The 18,478-nt window shown below is 38.8% G+C and overlaps 1 protein-coding gene across 1 annotated transcript in view; it reads left to right on the forward strand.

Moving 5' to 3' along the window:
• Positions 1-6,643: 6,643 nt before the first annotated feature.
• LOC111326077 (phosphopentomutase) overlaps positions 6,644-18,478 on the forward strand; it is a 36,692-nt gene continuing 24,857 nt past the window's right edge. Inside the window, exons 1-2 of the mRNA XM_022930010.2 lie at positions 6,644-6,797; positions 10,176-10,275. Of these exons, the coding sequence (XP_022785745.2) occupies positions 6,654-6,797; positions 10,176-10,275 (244 nt within the window). The 5' untranslated portion in view covers positions 6,644-6,653. The remainder of the gene's footprint in view (positions 6,798-10,175; positions 10,276-18,478) is intronic.

The following is an 18,478-nucleotide window of genomic DNA, read 5'->3' on the forward strand; positions in this document are numbered from 1 at the left end:
TGCATATGTCATTCCTCATTTAAAAGAACAGGTTTGAGCTTGAAGGTTCATCAAGTGAAGGAAAGGAAGCTGCGAAGTAGCTATGGAAATATTCTGATCTCCATGAATGAGAACCTCTACTTTTAAGTCTTTCCATTCTGCTTTCTGATCATCTCAGTGAGTTATCTTTATCTCTCCAGGGAAAGAAATAAAAAACATTGTTTTAAATCGTGCGAAGCTCTGGCACTGGTCCGAAATGAGGGATCAAATCAGAGTTTCAACAAAGGTGGGTCAGTAGCCTTCGTAGCAGACAAAGCTTTTCAATTCTATGGGCAGATGTGCCTTGATCCCAAACAAACGTTTCGGGAATATTCAGCACTTCTGCAAATAGTTTTTTTTTTTCATCCATTGCATCCAAGTCTAATCAATCGTACCATTCTTAAGGAAATCCAGGACTCATGGAAAAGTTTTCCTCGTACTGTAAAATAAATTCATCGTCATTTATCATGCCATCTTTAAAGCTCTCCTAAAGAAGGTTCCTTACATCTTTAAAGGTCATCATTATAGAACTACCGTTGTTGCCGTCTCGTGTGGGAATTACTCAATATCTTAAGTACTTTGTTTTTGACGGGCGCATCGGGAATTGATCGAGTCCTACTCATTAAGCTCCGTCCTCATCCTAACTCTGCATCGTTTTATCTCAGGGTCCTTAGTAACGGTGACATTGAGGATTATTGTTAGGATGAGGGTTAAGGTATAAGTAAGGTTTAGGGTTAGGGTTGGGTGACAGATAGTGACTTGGACAGTAACAATGACGGAGATAGTGAGAGTAACAGGGAGAGTCACTATGACCGTGACATGGACAGTGACGGAGACGGTAGCAGGGACGACTACGGAGTGACAGTGAGGGTAAGAGAGACAGTGACAGTGACAGTGACAGTGATAGAGACAGTGATAGACACTGGGGGAAAGATTGTGACTGAGGCACAAACAGTAAGAGTGACAATGATAGTGACAGTGATAGAGACAATGATAGACACTGGGGGAAAGATTGTGACTGAGGCACAAACAGTAAGAGTGATAATGATAGTGACAGTGACGGTGATAGTAACAAGGATAGTGACAGTGATAGGGAGAGTGACACAGACAATGACAGTGAAGTGACGGCGACACTGATATTAAAGCGACACTGCTAGAGATAGTAACAGGGAGAGTGACATAGACAGTAACAGTTTTACTGACAGTGACAGTGCTTCTGACCGTGACACTGACATACACGGTGACAGCGATAGGTAGAATGACAGTAATAAGGACAGTTACAGTGAGAGAGACACTCACACAGACTGTGACGGTGACAATGACAGAGACAGTGACATAAGAATTACGGTTAGATCGCACCGTGGTTAGATCGCTCCCAGTTAGATCGCTTCAACCAAAAGTTAGATCACTCCAATTGAAGGTTAGATCGCTCCATCAATAAGTTACTTAATTAAAGCCTCATGTAGGAGTCTCACCGGCGAAGTGTAATGTACGGCAAAAAGGGCCGCACTGGACAATATTTCTATTTGGATGATCTTTTTCAATACACTTCAGACTAAAACGTAATAATTTATTCCATGATCATTTATTCCATCATCGCTCTAACTCATACATCGGTAGCTCGGTGGCTAATCTGAAGGACAGAGTGAATACGATGTACTCGAATCGTAAGACACATCATTACCTATAATCTTTAAAGATCAGTGGTAAGTAATACTTCACATTACAACATGGAGTGAAGTATCTTATGCTGGGAGCGATGTAACTTATTTAATGAGGCGATCTAACTTTCGGGTGGAGCGATCTAACTTTTGACTGGAGCTATCTAACTGGGAGCAATCTAACCATGGTGCGATCTAACCGGATACCATTGGATTGCTACGTTGGTATCTGGGGAACTTTAGGCTTCACGTTCATTCCATTCTTGCATTAGTACCATTTAGGATTCCATCTGATTCGATTTGAACGCCAGTCTTCCGCGTAGTTTTGCAGTTTTAAGCCTAGAGCAAAGAGAAAAACGTCGTTGATCCCGAGGGAATCATTAATATATTGGCAAACATTTTTGATGAGGACCTTTACAATAATAGACTGTCCACGGCTATCGGGACACTCTTCATCATTAAACTGTGTTTATAGACTTCATGATCTAGACATGTTCTCAGTTTTGACCTTGTCGAACGATGGGCATGGCGCTGAGCGGTTGTGGGAAGACACGTTACCGAAGAAGGTATATATGTTAGCAGATGTTTTAAGATGTCTTAAGTTAAACAGATGTTTCAAACTACAGGCCTATATCGCTATTATCAATTCCTAGTAAACTTCTTGAAACTGAACCATGTCTGTCACTTTATTGATGAACATCTTGCTGAGTGCGGCACTAAAAGCCATAAGCAATGGGGTTTTTGCAAAGGCCTATCCACCGAAATCATGCTCATATCCACGACTGAGAGTTGGAAACTGGCGTTAGATAATGTTCTCTCTATTGGAGCTGTGTTTATAGACTTCCAGAAGGCCTTTGACACTATTTCGCATGAAATTTTATCACGCAAGCTTCAAGCTATTGGGGTACCTGGCTGCATCCATGAGTGGATTATGTGCTACCTTACTAATCGATCTCAATTTAGCGTGGGGAATGGCTCTTCAGGCTGTGTTCGTTTTGGTGTAACCCAGGGTTTTCCTTTGGGGCCGAGGTTGTACATTATTTTTGATTCTTCCTGATTGTGTTAATGGTACCGGAGAGATTAATTTATATGCTGATGACACCACCTTATCATATATTGGCCGAAGTGTCGGAGAGGTCTTTACTGCTCTCAACAAAATGGTGAATAATGTGCTGATGTGGAGTAGGAGAAATTAACTCACTATACATATAGTCAAAACTGAAGCTATGTTGATCAGGAAGTCTCCTTTTATCGGCCCGCTACCTCCACTTTAATTTGGCTCTGACTTTATTCAAATAGTTGAATTGTCAACTTGCCCGGGCATTAATCTGGATAATAAACTCTCGTGGTCTAATCATATTTACTATGTTAAAAAGAATTTTATGATTAAGGTCGGTGCTCTGAAAAGAATGAAGTATCTTCCTGTAAAGACATTAGCAGAGATTTATTTCAAAACAATTATTCCAAGTGTTACATATGGCATCCTGTCTTGGGGAAACTGTTCCACGACCCTACTTTCCCACTTAGATACAGTCCATTCTAGAACAACGAGAATTATTTACAACCTTCATTCATCTTTTTCTGAATTTGAATGTCTCTTGAATTCTAGCTGGCCTCCAATATCCTATTTTTACATGAAATGTGTTCTTTTATTTATGCACAAGGTTTATTTTGACTTGCTGTCCTTTTCGTTTGGGGACCTTTTTTCAAAGAAAAAGAAAAATCTTTATAGACGGGAAGTCGAGAGGACCGCTCTTAGCGGGAGGGGCACTTAAAATTGTTTCAAACTGCCGATTTCTTAGGGAAGATCAGTGAAAGTGACGAGTATTATTAGTTAAACGGAAAGTCAAGAGGTGCAAGAACTTTGTCACGCTCTCCGCTAGAATTTATGGTTCATTTGATAGGACAAATAAAGCAAGTTCATTTTCCGTGCATTCTCCCCGAGCGACGTGTCGAGACGTGGCACCAAGGATGAATCAGGCTGATGTCATCCAAGCCGATTTGTCTCAGTAGGATAGGAGTAATATCTTATTGTTTGATGCTAATCAAGCTACTCAGCTTGGCAGAGATATCAAACGGTTGGAAGGTATATTGGTGAATCCCTCTTCTGGACATCGGCCACCAAGGGGGAAAGGGGTCAAAGGGAATGATGATAATTTTCACTCAATTCCGAAACGATCAAATCAGCAAGGTCCCCACGTGGAATAACACACCAGTCAACCGTAAGAGTGCGCTGTTACTCATTCGGTGAAGGTTAAAAAGATCAGTGAGTCATATTTAGTTTGTGCTCGGTATGCCATGTGAAATATCCTTTTTTCCCTCCATGATTTATTTCAAGTGTTCAAACGATATTTTCCCAATACAGTTACGTCGCTACTTATCACTTTTGGCAAGGCTTTGCCCCATACCATGACATATTCCAGTAAAAACGTAAACTTTAGCACAAAATCCTTGCCCAGTACTGAAGAAAGTTAAAAATGCTTTTGTTAAAGAGAAGCTAAGGTATTGTTGGCAGTTATAACTGCGACACTAGAGGAGCGCCCTTGACGCTTAGCAGTCAATAGAGCCTTAAACAATGTTTCTTGTCGTCACGTAAGTCAAGAGTGCATTGTTCAAATAGGATATCAGGAGAAAGAAAAAAGAGGAAAGAAGGTAAGTTACGTCAGAGATAAGCGCCGAGGTTGCTAAACAAAAATTAGAATGGAAACTTGGTAGTTGAATGTTTATCATATTTGAAGACAATTTATAAAGGATGGGTAAATCTTGGGAAGCTGAGAATTTCATAAATGCTTTATAATGTCGGAGATAAAAACGACCTCGCCTTTAGGAGAACTCGGATTTCTCTTTTTTTTTTCTATATGTTTGCCTCTGTCATTCGATGAATATATCATCTCTTTCTTAAATCTCCAGCAGATTCTATCAGACTCTTGTGCACTTAGCTGCAAGAAAAAAAATACAGACCCTTCATATCACTGTCTGAAGCACTGACTCCGCTGAAGCTATTCTCGAATTCAGCCTTAGCGCGCCCTTTGGCCCAACCCACTTTTCTTTACTAGTTCATCCCAATGAACCAGAATATCTGCGTACAACCTTGAATACCCCTTGTCATGCGACGTATCTGTGCAAATGAGTGAATAATCTCACGCAACAGAACGATGACGATTTGATTTTTGCCAATGTAACGTGTGCTTCAGTTGGTGCAATATTTCATAACATGCTTTGTAATAGAGTCCTCCATTGAGGGATAGACTTGCACCACTGAGAGCACTATTATATATCGCTTGTTTATTAGTTAAGGATAGTTGGCTTTGCCCATAACATCAGAGGAAAAGTCCTAAATCACCCCATTGTTGAGCTAGCTTAGAGAACACGAGGATAGAAAAAAGATATACGGAATAGACAGCATGCATTAACTGGAGGAGAGATTTCTAAGTTGAAGTCTAAAACTGGCTCTAAAGAGGGGCCGGGAAACTTAGTGATAGGAAGTCGGAAGATGAGCTATAAAGCCTCAGCCAAGAATTTCTTTTCCTTTTTGGCTTTCGCGGAGGAGTGGCACAGACTCGTCAGCATCCTCTTTTAAAACTGTATAAATCGTAAAAATGCTTTTCCTCATTTCAGCAGCATGACGGTGTTCTAACAGCATGGCTGCACTGCTGAAATTGACGGAATTATAATTTTTTTTTGTTTAAACTTCCCTTTTATCATTTGAAAGGGTACAAATAAAGCTTACACTTTTTAAAGCAACATCCCCTCGCTAAGTTTCACGTTTCACAATTAATTCTTTTGTTTTGAATGATGTAAGGAAAGGAAGGTGTGAGTGTAGATAGTTTCTTGAGTTTACACTGATGCGAAGGACTCCAGGGTCTTAGGAACATGTAGAATAATGTTTGGTATAATTTTAGGAAAATAAAAATAGCCAAAACGATTACATAGTCTGTGGTTGCCATTGGCAACCAAAAACAGACAATCGACTGTTTTTTAGCGGCCCAAAATTAGCCAAGCATAAAATACACATATATTCTGAAACTAGAAGGAGCTTGACCTAGGATTTAACCGTAAACCCAATTAAGTAAACAGAGAGATTGGAGAAGAAAGGGCGTTCCACGTTTCCGCCCATTACAGAGCTATGTGGAATTCAGTGCAGAGAATGAAAGTTTTTTAATCATACAGTCACCTTAAAAGAAAGAGGTATTAAACGAGCTAAAATTATTAATTAAGAGTTCTTTTCCGATCGTGAATTCGACATAGGACTAATTCAAAACGAGACTAAGAGGAATCGAAAATATAAGAGGGGTATCTTTGTAAGGGAAATTTCTGTGAAGAAAGCAATTTTTTACTTCACTACAAAGCATATTAACTCTATCGAATTCACGATAGGAGAATTTTTTTTCAATACAAATTAAAAGCGGCTTGAAATGAATATTAAGAAAAGATAACAATTACTCTAGTTGCAAAGTAGGGTCGTGAGGAAATAGGAGATGATCAACCAGCTTTTATATTTTTGCCGAATATATGATACCAATTTTGTCTTTTAACAAAGCACAGCGAGGTCCATACGAAAACGAGCAAGGACCAATATTGCCTCGTGCGGCTCGAGCAAACGAGATTATATCAGCCATGATAAACTTGTTTATTTTGAATTTACCAAATTTCGCAAACAAGAAATTCACGGCGTATGACCGTTTCCGTGGAAACCAAATATGAACCTATCACAATTCTCAGACTTTCCCCAAGACTACCTCTCTACATAATAAATTCCCATAGAGAGCATGTTTTACGAGTGTTTAGCCACAGAAACCTCGAGACTGTCAGCAAATGAGTAAAAAAAAAAAACGGCTGTGTATTTTTTTAGTAAGGGAGAGACAGTAAGGGAGAGACTGTAAGGGAGCCACTGTAAGGGAGCCAGTACACAATACATAGCATGTAACTTACATGACGTGTTACCTTGCTTTGAGCGCATATCGCTTTCAATACATGTACGGCTCAATTTGTAAAATGGCGGAGTCATCAGCAGAGCTCCGTAAGGAGATCGACAGTAATGACAACGGTGCGTGCCCGGTGAATTCAGGTGATGATAAACTTGATGAGAAAGTCAAAGAATGGTTACTTTTAGACAAGGTAAGTGACTTGTAATGCATATCAGTGGCTCTCTCCTTTCTTCCAGCATTCTATAGCGACATGCCTTTAGTATCCTTTCCTGTAAAGCCCCCATTTTCGGAAACTGCCACCTTTCGTCAAGTTTCGTTGAAACACCCCTTTCCCCGCTCAATGTCGTGCTTTCTCTACCTGGTTGAAATTTTGGGAAGATTTGCGTGTACACCTTACTTCATGGTGCATATACAGTTACCTGTTCCTTGAACAGACTTTACATTTTGATCTATTATTATCACCTTGGTCTGTTTGTTTCCTTGAGGTCTGCATTGTGTCAAATTACCTCATATATGTGTACATGGAGTACAGATGTACTGCACCATCACATGCACATGAGACAATGTACATGAAATTTCTCAATGAATGTCTAGAATGTGAGGATTTAGTGATCCTGAAAATATTAGCCTGCGTCGCAGACAGTCTAAACCGCCAGTATAGACAGTCTGCAATGGCTCCCAAAAGCTTGTTCCGATATCCCGCTGTTTGTGTATCCATTTTTGATTGGCTAGTTTCTTACGTGCCATCTGATTGGATAACTCTTGCGAAAGTGATCACGCAATTATCACATAATGCCAAGAATAAATTTGTGTAGGTTTCCCAACTACTTTATAACAGTTGTACATTACATTAAACATCAAATTTACTTCGAGCTGGAAATAAGATGTCTGCAACTACAGAAGAACGTTGGCAAAGCGTTCAAAGCCATGAGAGAGCAGTTTGAAATCGATAATCTTCTACCTGAACAGGAAAACGCACTTTGTGAATTTCTTGGAGGTTGAAATATTTTTGTAAATTTGCCGACGGGCTACGGTAAATCTTAGATTTTCCAGTGCCTTCCGATCGTTGCGGATGCTCTGTTTGGAAAGCCTCGTGGTTCCAGTTTTCTTGTTGTAATATCGCCGTTGTGATCGCTTATGGAAGACCAGATTCAACATCTAAACAACATGGGAGTGCCAGTGATCGCCATTACTGACGATAAGGATGTTGAAATAATTCAGCAGGTTATCAACGGCAATTATGTTCTTGTTTATGGCTCTCCAGAGTGCTTGCTCTCTCGTAGATGTTATTTGCAGAGGACGAACAGGAGATTAAGTAATGATATGGGCAAAACCCCGTCAGATCCATCGCAGACTTTTTTCGATGTTGAAGCTTCGTGGTCATCACTTAGCAGTTCCCCAGATCGTTTGACTTTAATTGAATATTCCCTTGTACTAAGGCTTTTGCGATCTGCTTCCAATTTTTCTGTTTGCTCGATAAGTGACCAACGTTTTTTCAGTTTCACAACACAGTTTCGGCAGATGTACTTGTTTTCGATCGATAGCAAAGATATTTCCAAACTTTCAATCTCAGTGAGTACGTAGAATTGTTTCCATCCCTTTGAAAGTAACGCTCTTTCATTTCCCTTTTCAATGATGCGACAGCATAAATTACAATAATCGGACGAATCAGACATAACCTTTTCAACGTTTTGAAATGCAAAGCAAAGCTTTGTACAAAAGTACTTCCAATATACAATTTACACGCGACAATATTTATTTTTAACATTGCGTGATAAATTTCACAATAATATGACCAATCATAAGGCGCGTAAGAAAATAACCAATCGGAAATAAATACACAGATCCGTGGATCCCTGCGGGATATCAGAACAAGCTTTTGGGAGCCGTTTCGCAGACGGACTATACCGGGGATTGTGTGACACGTTCGGCTGCAACACAGGCTAGAAAATATGTGCTGTATAATTCTGACAATTACATACAGTCACTCCTTTAGGCTTCACACTTGGAGGTGTTACAATTTAGGGGAGTGGCACCATACAAACAGATCACATGCATCATGTGTAAAAAATTAATCCTTTTAGAGCTACATTATTACCAAATTGTTACAAATTGTTTAGAGCTACATTATTACCAAATATGTACGTGAAAAACTTACAGCCTGTTCTAAGCCATCCAGCGATTTGATATGTAAAAATTTTACCCATGAGTCATTTATTGTACCACCTGAAACAATTTAGACTTGAACACAGGTGGTATATTAGTTCCCTAGTGGTATAATATAATTTTAGAGAAAAGGTGATGTGAGGCTTCATGTAGAGCATGCTGCAACTTGTTTTAAAAAACACTACTAATGGTAATCAAATACAGACTCCATAGCAAAAACCATCCTGACTGAAAAGTGATGTCTCATGTAATTCTATCCTGTAATCCTGGCTTTTTTCATGAAACAGAGACTTTGAAAGCTCCAGCATCATCCAGAATATACACTGTTGTTTACCCATTTCCCACTCTTTTGGTTTTGAAATCTATCAGTCAGAGATGGTCTTTTCTGTTGAAATCTGTAGACATGTTGAGCAAAGCAGTATGGCATAGATTCTGGAGTATATAATAATATGAGGTTCCTTCTGTTTCCTATTCCTTACAGTTACTGTATTTTTGTTTTCTGTTTTAAACAGTACTCTTCATTTGCTAAGACAGTTTAGAACCAACATATAGGGGTATGTGATAGTGTGATGTGATGTCTGGGTGAGTTTAGTCTTAAGAAGAACTGGTGTTGGCGTTGGTGACTGACTTTTCAACAGCCTGAGTGGAAGTCATAATCAGGGTCAAGTGAATAGTTTTTGTCAGTCAAATGTATGGCTAACATCATGGCTAAACTGAGCAATCAGTTAACACAAACTAGACTCAGTACAATCTATGAAGACTTCCGTTCAGGTTGTTGAAATTCAAGTCACCTCTACTGACAACAGTCCTTCTAAGGACTCAACCAGACAATCAGACTACACTATCACATGTTACCCGTTGGTTCAAACCATTAGCTGTATATAGGGCAAAATTGTACAGTGATAAGTGACTTAAATGAAGTAATAGGCTGACCTTTGGCTCACTAATTTCTTGTGTCATTGGTAAACTTTATCCAGACCCAGCTTTTAAGCAAGTGTCTGATTCTTGGGTCTTTGAGAACTGCCTTCCTTAGATTTCCAGTGTTTTAATGGCTCAAATTGGAAAATATCCTCTTGGTACTTTTCATTAATTAAATAAAGAAATCCATCAAATTTATCCATCAAATATGTTCAGGCCAAGTTCACTGGAAATACATACTTAATTATACTACTGCACTTTTACATCTTTTACTGTTTTTTTTTTTGCACTTTGTTAGGGATCTTTTTACAATTTGAAGGTCCAAAATTCTCATTTTAGTTGTCACAAATAATAGATACCATACTGACTTCACCTGTACGCAATTGTATTTTTCTGACTTAAAGAAGGAAAGTGGGAAGTGTTTCAGCAGTTTCATGTATGACTAGGGTTGCAAACCTAAAGCTAAATTGTTTTTGTATTGCAGCATCCAGCCAGCATTGCAGAAGTTAGACTACTCATAAAAGAGGTGAAGTTTGATGAACTGAGACAGATAATGATGTCACCCTTGTCTTTTGGCACTGCAGGTGATCAGTAATAATAGCATTGACCATGATTCCAGTTAGGGCTTGACACTAACTTTCAACTTTGATGTTACAACAATTTCAGGTTGTTTACTAGCCAAATTGGCTGGTGGAAATTGAAAACCACTCACCAAAACAGAATTGAAACTAATCTGTGGCCAGTTGCCTACTGTTCATGTTAGTGTTAAGCCCTGTCAGTATTTAAAACTTACAACAATCTACTATGTACAGCTCTATGTACTCTGAGTTACCTAATCAAATTTGGCTCCTATTGATTTATCTATTTTATTATGGGTTACATTAACTTCAGTTTTATGACACAGGATAGGGTGTTCAAGGTTATGAGTCTTGAACAGGGTATTTCAAGTCTCATGATGTGGGTATCTTTGGACCAGGAAGCTTTAGTAAGGGGTAAAGGGTTTGAAAAGAGGGATCTAAGTGATTATATAGAACTAACTGTGTGCAAATGTACAACAGCAGAGATAGTTGGATCAGAAGTTGGTAAGCCACATTCTCTTCAGAAAAATATTCCTTAACAGGGTTCCAAGTTCACTTTTTCAAAAAGGTCCTTTTTGGCAAAAAAAAAATTCATATGGATGGGAGGACATTTCGTGTTAAACAAGACGGTCTAAGATCATAAGTCGGGCTACAGGCTTTAAGCTTTCAGTTGGACTGATATCTCGTGTATAAATCTGCCCTTGTTAGATGTCTGTTGATGCCCATGTTACGATAGAATTTATTTCCTTGGTCAGCTATGCAAGATAGGGTTCTGGAATTCCAATAACTACAAGACTTTGCTACTGACTAACATATGTATAAAGCCCTTCTGCAAAGCATTGTTTACAAGAGCAGTTGTGTTGTTCTCTCAAACTGTTCACTGCAGTTATTTCATATGTACTAATCTGCACTCCTCTGAGTTCATAATTGTCACTGAGGGAGTGTATTGTCTGGAAATACTGTACTAAGCCCTGAATAGATGGTACTTTTAATAGTACACATGTACTTGAGTGATGGCTTCTAACATTTTGTTTCTTGCATGATAATCAAATATCTTATAACTCCCAGTATCAGTATGATAGACACTGGCACCAACACATTCTATTGTCAGAATAATTGTAGAGTAATTTTGTGACAAGAGTGATTCAAAATAGACCATGCCCAAAATAGGATTCTTTTTTTCTTGTTTTTCGCTTAGTACGGATGATTAACGTACTATTAAAATTAAGCCGATTTGATCCGACTTGTTTAAGTTCTGCTGTTCTAGCCCATTATAAACCTAAAAATTCGATCTTTCTTTTATTTGTTTATCTACATCTATGCAAAGGAATTATAAATTTAGGAAATAATCGGTTGAAAAAGAAGATAAAACAAATAGGTCTTACGGCTGAGTAATAAACCTTCCAAAGCCGTGATGAGTTGTCCGTACCGAGTACTAAGGTACTAAGCAAATTTAGAACAAGCCGTGATGAGTTGTCCATAGCGAGTACTAACGCACTAACGTACTAAGCAAATTCAGAACAAGCCGTGATGAGTTGTCCGTACCGAGTACTAACGTACTAACGTACTAAGCAAATTCAGAACAAACCATGATGAGTTGTCTGTAGCGAGTACTAACGTACTAACGTACTAAGCAAATTCAGAACAAGCCTTGATGAGTTGTCCGTACCGAGTACTAACGTACTAACCCACTAAGCAAATTCAGAACAAGCTGTGATGAGTTGTCCGTACCGAGTACTAACGTACTAACCCACTAAGCAAATTCAGAACAAACCGTGATGAGTTGTCCGTACCGAGTACTAAGGTACTAACGTACTAAGCAAATTCAGAACAAGCCGTGATGAGTTGTCCGTACCGAGTACTAAGGTACTAACGTACTAAGCAAATTCAGAACAAGCCATGATGAGTTGTCCGTACCGAGTACTAACGTACTAACGTACTAAGCAAATTCAGAACAAGCCGTGATGAGTTGTCTGTAGCGAGTACTAACGTACTAACGTACTAAGCAAATTCAGAACAAGCCGTGATGAGTTGTCCCTACCGAGTACTAACGTACTAATGTACTAAGCAAATTCAGAACAAGCCGTGATGAGTGTCTGTAGCGAGTACTAAGGTACTAACGTACTAACGTACTAAGCAAATTCAGAACAAGCCGTGATGGGTTGTCTGTAGCGAGCACTAACGTACTAACGTACTAAGCAAACTCAGAACAAGCCGTGATGAGTTGTCTGTACCGAGTACTAACGTACTAACGTACTAAGCAAATTCAGAACAAGCCGTGATGAGTTGTCTGTACCGAGTACTAACGTACTAACGTACTAAGCAAATTCAGAACAAGCCGTGATGAGTTGTCCCTACCGAGTACTAACGTACTAACGTACTAAGCAAATTCAGAACAAGCCGTGATGAGTGTCTGTAGCGAGTACTAAGGTACTAACGTACTAAGCAAATTCAGAGCAAGCCGTGATGAGTTGTCCCTACCGAGTACTAAGGTACGAACAAGCCGTGATGAGTTGTCTGTAGCGAGTACTAACGTACTAACGTACTAAGCAAATTCAGACCAAGCCGTGATGAGTTGTCTGTAGCGAGTACTAACATACTAAGCAAATTCAGAACAAGCCGTGATGAGTTGTCTGTAGCGAGTACTAACGTACTAACGTACTAACGTACTAGGCAAATTCAGAACAAGCCGTGATGACTTGTCCGTACCAAGTACTAAGGTACTAACGTACTAACGCACTAAACAAATGAATAACAAGCCGTAATGAAATGTCCGGACCGAGTACTACAGTACTAACGTACTAAACATATGAGCAACAAGCCGTGATGAGTTGTCCTTACCGAGTACCACAAAATACGGCAAATACGGCACAACTCGTAAAAATACTCAGCGATACTACACAACAAAATATCTAATAAGACATATCTATATGAATAATTTAATTCCAAAACTTTGCAAGTGCAATTTTAACGGTATTCTTTTTCTCAATAACACAAACTGCCCTAAACGGTTTCTCCGTGATCTCAGGGACAGATGAAACATAAAATGTTCGAGGCTGAAACCACACTATATTACCCCCTGTTGGATAAGAACGAGTTTATTTAACATCTCGAATTTTTCACGTTCTCTTAGGTAGCATACTCAAGCTCATGTTTATTAAAGATTCATTAGGATTTATTGCTTACTTTGTTTTACCAAAATATAGTTTCTAAAAGGGTTAAAGAGAAAACTGCAATTCATGAATGGTTTATTTCAACGAAAACCGTCAGTTTGAGATCACCAAAAAAACACAGTGCGAGTTGTTCTCCACTACATTACCGCATTAAAAATGAGGTCCACACTGCAAAAACACAAACCCCAATGGTTATCAATATACTCCTTTTTTTCACAGACTAAATCAAATGTTCAATTCCATGGCATGCATGAAAAGAATGAGTTGTAGTTAGTACGCTAGTACGTAGGTATTCATGCTTGCTGGAGAGGTTTAATTAGTACGCTAGTACGTAGGTATTCATGCTTCGAGAGGTTTACTTAGTATGCTAGTACGTAGGTATTCCTGCTCACTCGAGAGGTTTAGTTAGTACGCTAGTACGTAGGTATTCATGCTTGCTCGAGAGGTTTACTTAGTACGCTAGTACGCTAGTACGTAGGTATTCCTGCTCGCTCGAGAGGTTTAGTTAGTACGCTAGTACGTAGGTATTTATGCTTGCTCGAGAGGTTTACTTAGTACGCTAGTACGCTAGTACGTAGGTATTCCTGCTCGTTCGAGAGTTGTAGTTAGTACGCTAGTACATAGGTCTTCATGCTTGCTCGCTGAGAGCTGTAGTTAGTACGCTAGTACGCTAGTACGTAGGTATTCATGCTTGCTCGAGAGGTTTACTTAGTACGCTAGTACGCTAGTATGTAGGTATTCCTGCTCGCTCGAGAGGTTCAGTTAGTACGCTAGTACTTAGGTATTTATAATTGCTGAAGAGCCGTAGTTAGTACACTAGTACACTAGTACGTAGGTATTCCTGCTCGTTCGAGAGTTGTAGGTAGTACGCTAGTACGTAGGTATTCATGCTTACTCGAGAGGTTTACTTAGTACGCTAGTACGTAGGTATTCCTGCTTGCTCGAGAGGTTTAGTTAGTACGCTAGTACGTAGGTATTTATGCTTGCTCAAGAGCTGTAGTTAGTACGCTAGTACGTAGGTATTCCTGCTCGCTTGAGAGGTTTAGTTAGTACGCTAATACGTAGGTATTTATGCTTGCTCAAGAGCTGTATTACTACTCAAGAGCTAGTACGCTAGTACGTAGGTATTCCTGCTCGTTCGAGAGTTGTAGTTAGTACGCTAGTACGTAGGTATTCATGCTTGCTCGCTCGAGAGCTGTAGTAAGTACGCTAGTACATAGGTATTCCTGCTCGTTCGAGAGTTGCAGTTAGTACGCTTGTACGTAGGTATTCATGCTTGCTCGCGAGAGGTTCAGTACTGTTAGTAATGTAGTACTGATGAAAGCTGTTAGTACGGTAGTACTGATGAATAAGCAAAAATCTACAGAAAAGCATTCCTATAATGGGCAGCATATGATTCAAAAGCCCTGTCTATAGATATACTGTACTGATATCCCTCAATTATTGAAGCACAGTGATGTAGATTACCAGTGTAGCTTTCACTATAATTAAGCTGGTAATGTTTCTCAGATGAAACAATCATTGACAGTGATTCTGTTTGCATTAAATACATCTGCCCTGTACATTGTGACAATGTTGAATACAATTGATTACCCTCTCCAAAATTTGTACCAGGTCACTACAGGTATGTATTCCTTTTATCTCATTATAAATCAAAGCAATCAAACTCATAACAACACATTGTTTTCCAGCATTTTCACCAAAGTACATAATATCACCTTGACTATATGGTGCCTTGATTGTTAGAGTACAATCACCATTGAATCGTCTTCGCACATGGTACTCGGTCACCGTTGTTAATATTACAATGATTAACGTACATCGCATAACAAGACCCGAATTCTTTTGTAAAATTATGTTATTTCTTTTGCAACATCATTCTTTTGTACACACAATACTGATTTGTAACACTTTTATTGTATACATGGTGCTACTTTGTCCAATACATCATCATATCCAACACCACGTTATTTGGTGCCAAACAGACGTTCCTGCGCAACAATATGCAAATATAATATACGCACAAAAGCGACAAAACTAGTGGAACAAATAGAAAAAATATCAGGTGGTAATGGTAATGGTAATGGTTTATTAGATATGGATTCGGCACTAAAATGAAATACTTCATATTTACAAGAAATTACAAAAAATATTTACAAATTAAATGAGACTATATAAATAAAAAATTTTGCCGGGGGACTGGGTTACCAGCTCACAAGATTCTATTTACAAATTATTACAAATGTGATATAAGTGTATTGCAATAATTCGTTAAGCTTTGACGTCATTGCAGGGAAAAAACTTATTTGAAATCGTTTTGTCCTGCATTTAAAAAGAGTCAAGTTATTGCTGGAGCGCAGCTGGCAGCCGTGTGCGGTCTAGTCTTTTCTGTGGAATTAATGATGACAACTGTGAGTTTTTAATTTTCTTGAACTGTTCGAGGCAAAGACGTTCCCTATTTTCTTCCAGTGTGGGGTAATTCAAAACACTACATGCAGTTTTGTAAGAAATTAGTGGTTCGATTATCCTGAAAGCTCTTCTTTGTATCTGTTCTAAATTGTCCACAAGGTAAGATGGAAGACTAGAATGCCATACTGGGCATGCGTACTCCAAAACAAAATGTATTAGAGCAGTATAGACACTAAGTAAATCCTTGGGTGGAAGGCCATTGTGGCGCAGGGCACGAAGGATATAAAGGATATAATGTACTCTGTTTGAGCAAAAACAACAAATGTAAGCTTAACAATCACAATAAAGGTCACAGATCTAACAATTGCATTTATCCTCACTCTGATGAAAGTCCAACATGGCATCTTTGTCTTCATTTCCCAGAGTTTTATCACGAGGCACCTTGGTTTTATCAGGAATTGTTCTTCTGTCACTCTGTCCACATTTAACTCATTTGATTTCTGGTTTGATTCTACTAAGACCTTCAATCATCTGATTCTTTTGCTATTTTGAGTTTGCGGAACGACCCCTTTCGAAATATATGCTCATTACACATGCCATCTTTTAGAGTGGGTCTACCGTGAATGGTGTGTGGGTCTGTATGTTTGAGCGTAGAAAAGATGACAACATTCGCTAAGATATTCGATATATCCGCCATGTTCGACATGGTGGAAAGAAGGTTGCGCCTTTATTTCTTGTCTGCGGTATTCCCCATTGCATGTGACTGAACATTGCGATCACAACACTTATTTGCCAACTTGGTACATTTACTCCCTTGCCAATTAAATTATCGTCATAACTGTCAAGAGGGAGAGAATGTTGATTGCTTAGCCGAGAAACATCTCTCATTTGAATTTTGCTGAAGTATTTGTATTAAAACCTTCTATATTGTAAATAATCACTTGAAATTTAGTCACAGTACTACTTGCTGCAGAGTTGAAGGTTAGACTTGAATGCTGCACATAATAAAAATGAAATTAAGTTTATCTCAATGAAATCAGTTCTGCTAGATCACTGCTTGTTTGAGGTTTAGGCATGTCTGGGAGTTATGTATTGGTGAGAGAGAAAAAGAGAAAGACAGGAGATACATTTGTTTGTTTGATAACTAGACAAAGTATTACTAGACAAAGTATTAATAAACTTTTCATGCTTTTCTTTTCTGTCAATTATTTTTTATGGCTACTGCCTCCTCTAGAGGCAAAGCCATAATCTTTTCCTTTTGAGTGAGTGAGGGAGTGTAGCAATAGAATATGAAGGCCTCTAGAAGCCTAGTTTTGTCATTGTTGGAGCCTTGGGGAACAGTGAGGTTCTTGAGCTAGCCCCAATGAATTATCATTCCTATTATGATTATGATTATGATTATTATTATTAGTAGTAGTAGTAGTAGTAGTAGTAGTATCAATTAGTCATATTCTTGAATCATTTTCCTCTTGTGGATCAGGATACTCATGAATATCTAGGGTGTGGCAGCAGTACCCATAAAAAAAATTATGCAGTCTTAACTGCCTATTTTTTTTTAATCTGTTGGTGGCCAATATTTGTGACTTTTGTCGAAATTTTTAGTTGCCAAATATATTTTTCACTTGCCATGGCGACCAAAGTGATAGTAGCTCAACGTGCTGCTTAATTTTTTTTCTGTTGTGAATTCTAAGGAAAAGTGAACAAAACTTGGGATTTCACTTTCACTTGCACAGTCATGTAGTTTACAAAGAGGAGATGTGATCAGTGAGCCTTTTCTTGTCAATAGTTTGTTATATAAGGGCTACCAGTAGTTACTCTGAGCCTCTTTTCAACATGAGCCATAAGAATAGGAACAAACTGAACCTTCAATTTAGCGACCACTGCTCTACCATGCATCTGCTGAAAGATCTTGTAGTTGAATTGCAATAATTTTCTTTTAAAATCAGTGTCTTGACTTCTTCTGGCTGTCAGTGTCTCGACTTGCTCTAGTTGATTGAGGGGGTAGGTGTGGTTAATGTATGATGTTCATTTTGATACATAGCAGATAATCTGTATAACTCTTGTCATTTACTCAATATTTTTCTGCATACAAACAAACCAGACAACAGTTTGTGCCTAATAACACATAATGGCCATCCAGGAGTGAGGATAATCTTTTTTTCTAACGTACTAAGCAAATTCAGAACAAGCCATGATGAGTTGTCCGTACCGAGTACTAACGTACTAACGTACTAAGCAAATTCAGAACAAGCCGTGATGAGTTGTCTGTAGCGAGTACTAACGTACTAACGTACTAAGCAAATTCAGAACAAGCCGTGATGAGTTGTCCCTACCGAGTACTAACGTACTAATGTACTAAGCAAATTCAGAACAAGCCGTGATGAGTGTCTGTAGCGAGTACTAAGGTACTAACGTACTAACGTACTAAGCAAATTCAGAACAAGCCGTGATGGGTTGTCTGTAGCGAGCACTAACGTACTAACGTACTAAGCAAACTCAGAACAAGCCGTGATGAGTTGTCTGTACCGAGTACTAACGTACTAACGTACTAAGCAAATTCAGAACAAGCCGTGATGAGTTGTCTGTACCGAGTACTAACGTACTAACGTACTAAGCAAATTCAGAAC

The sequence above is a fragment of the Stylophora pistillata genome, chromosome 9, assembly GCF_964205215.1.
Source record: "Stylophora pistillata chromosome 9, jaStyPist1.2, whole genome shotgun sequence".
Taxonomy (NCBI): domain Eukaryota; kingdom Metazoa; phylum Cnidaria; class Anthozoa; order Scleractinia; family Pocilloporidae; genus Stylophora; species Stylophora pistillata.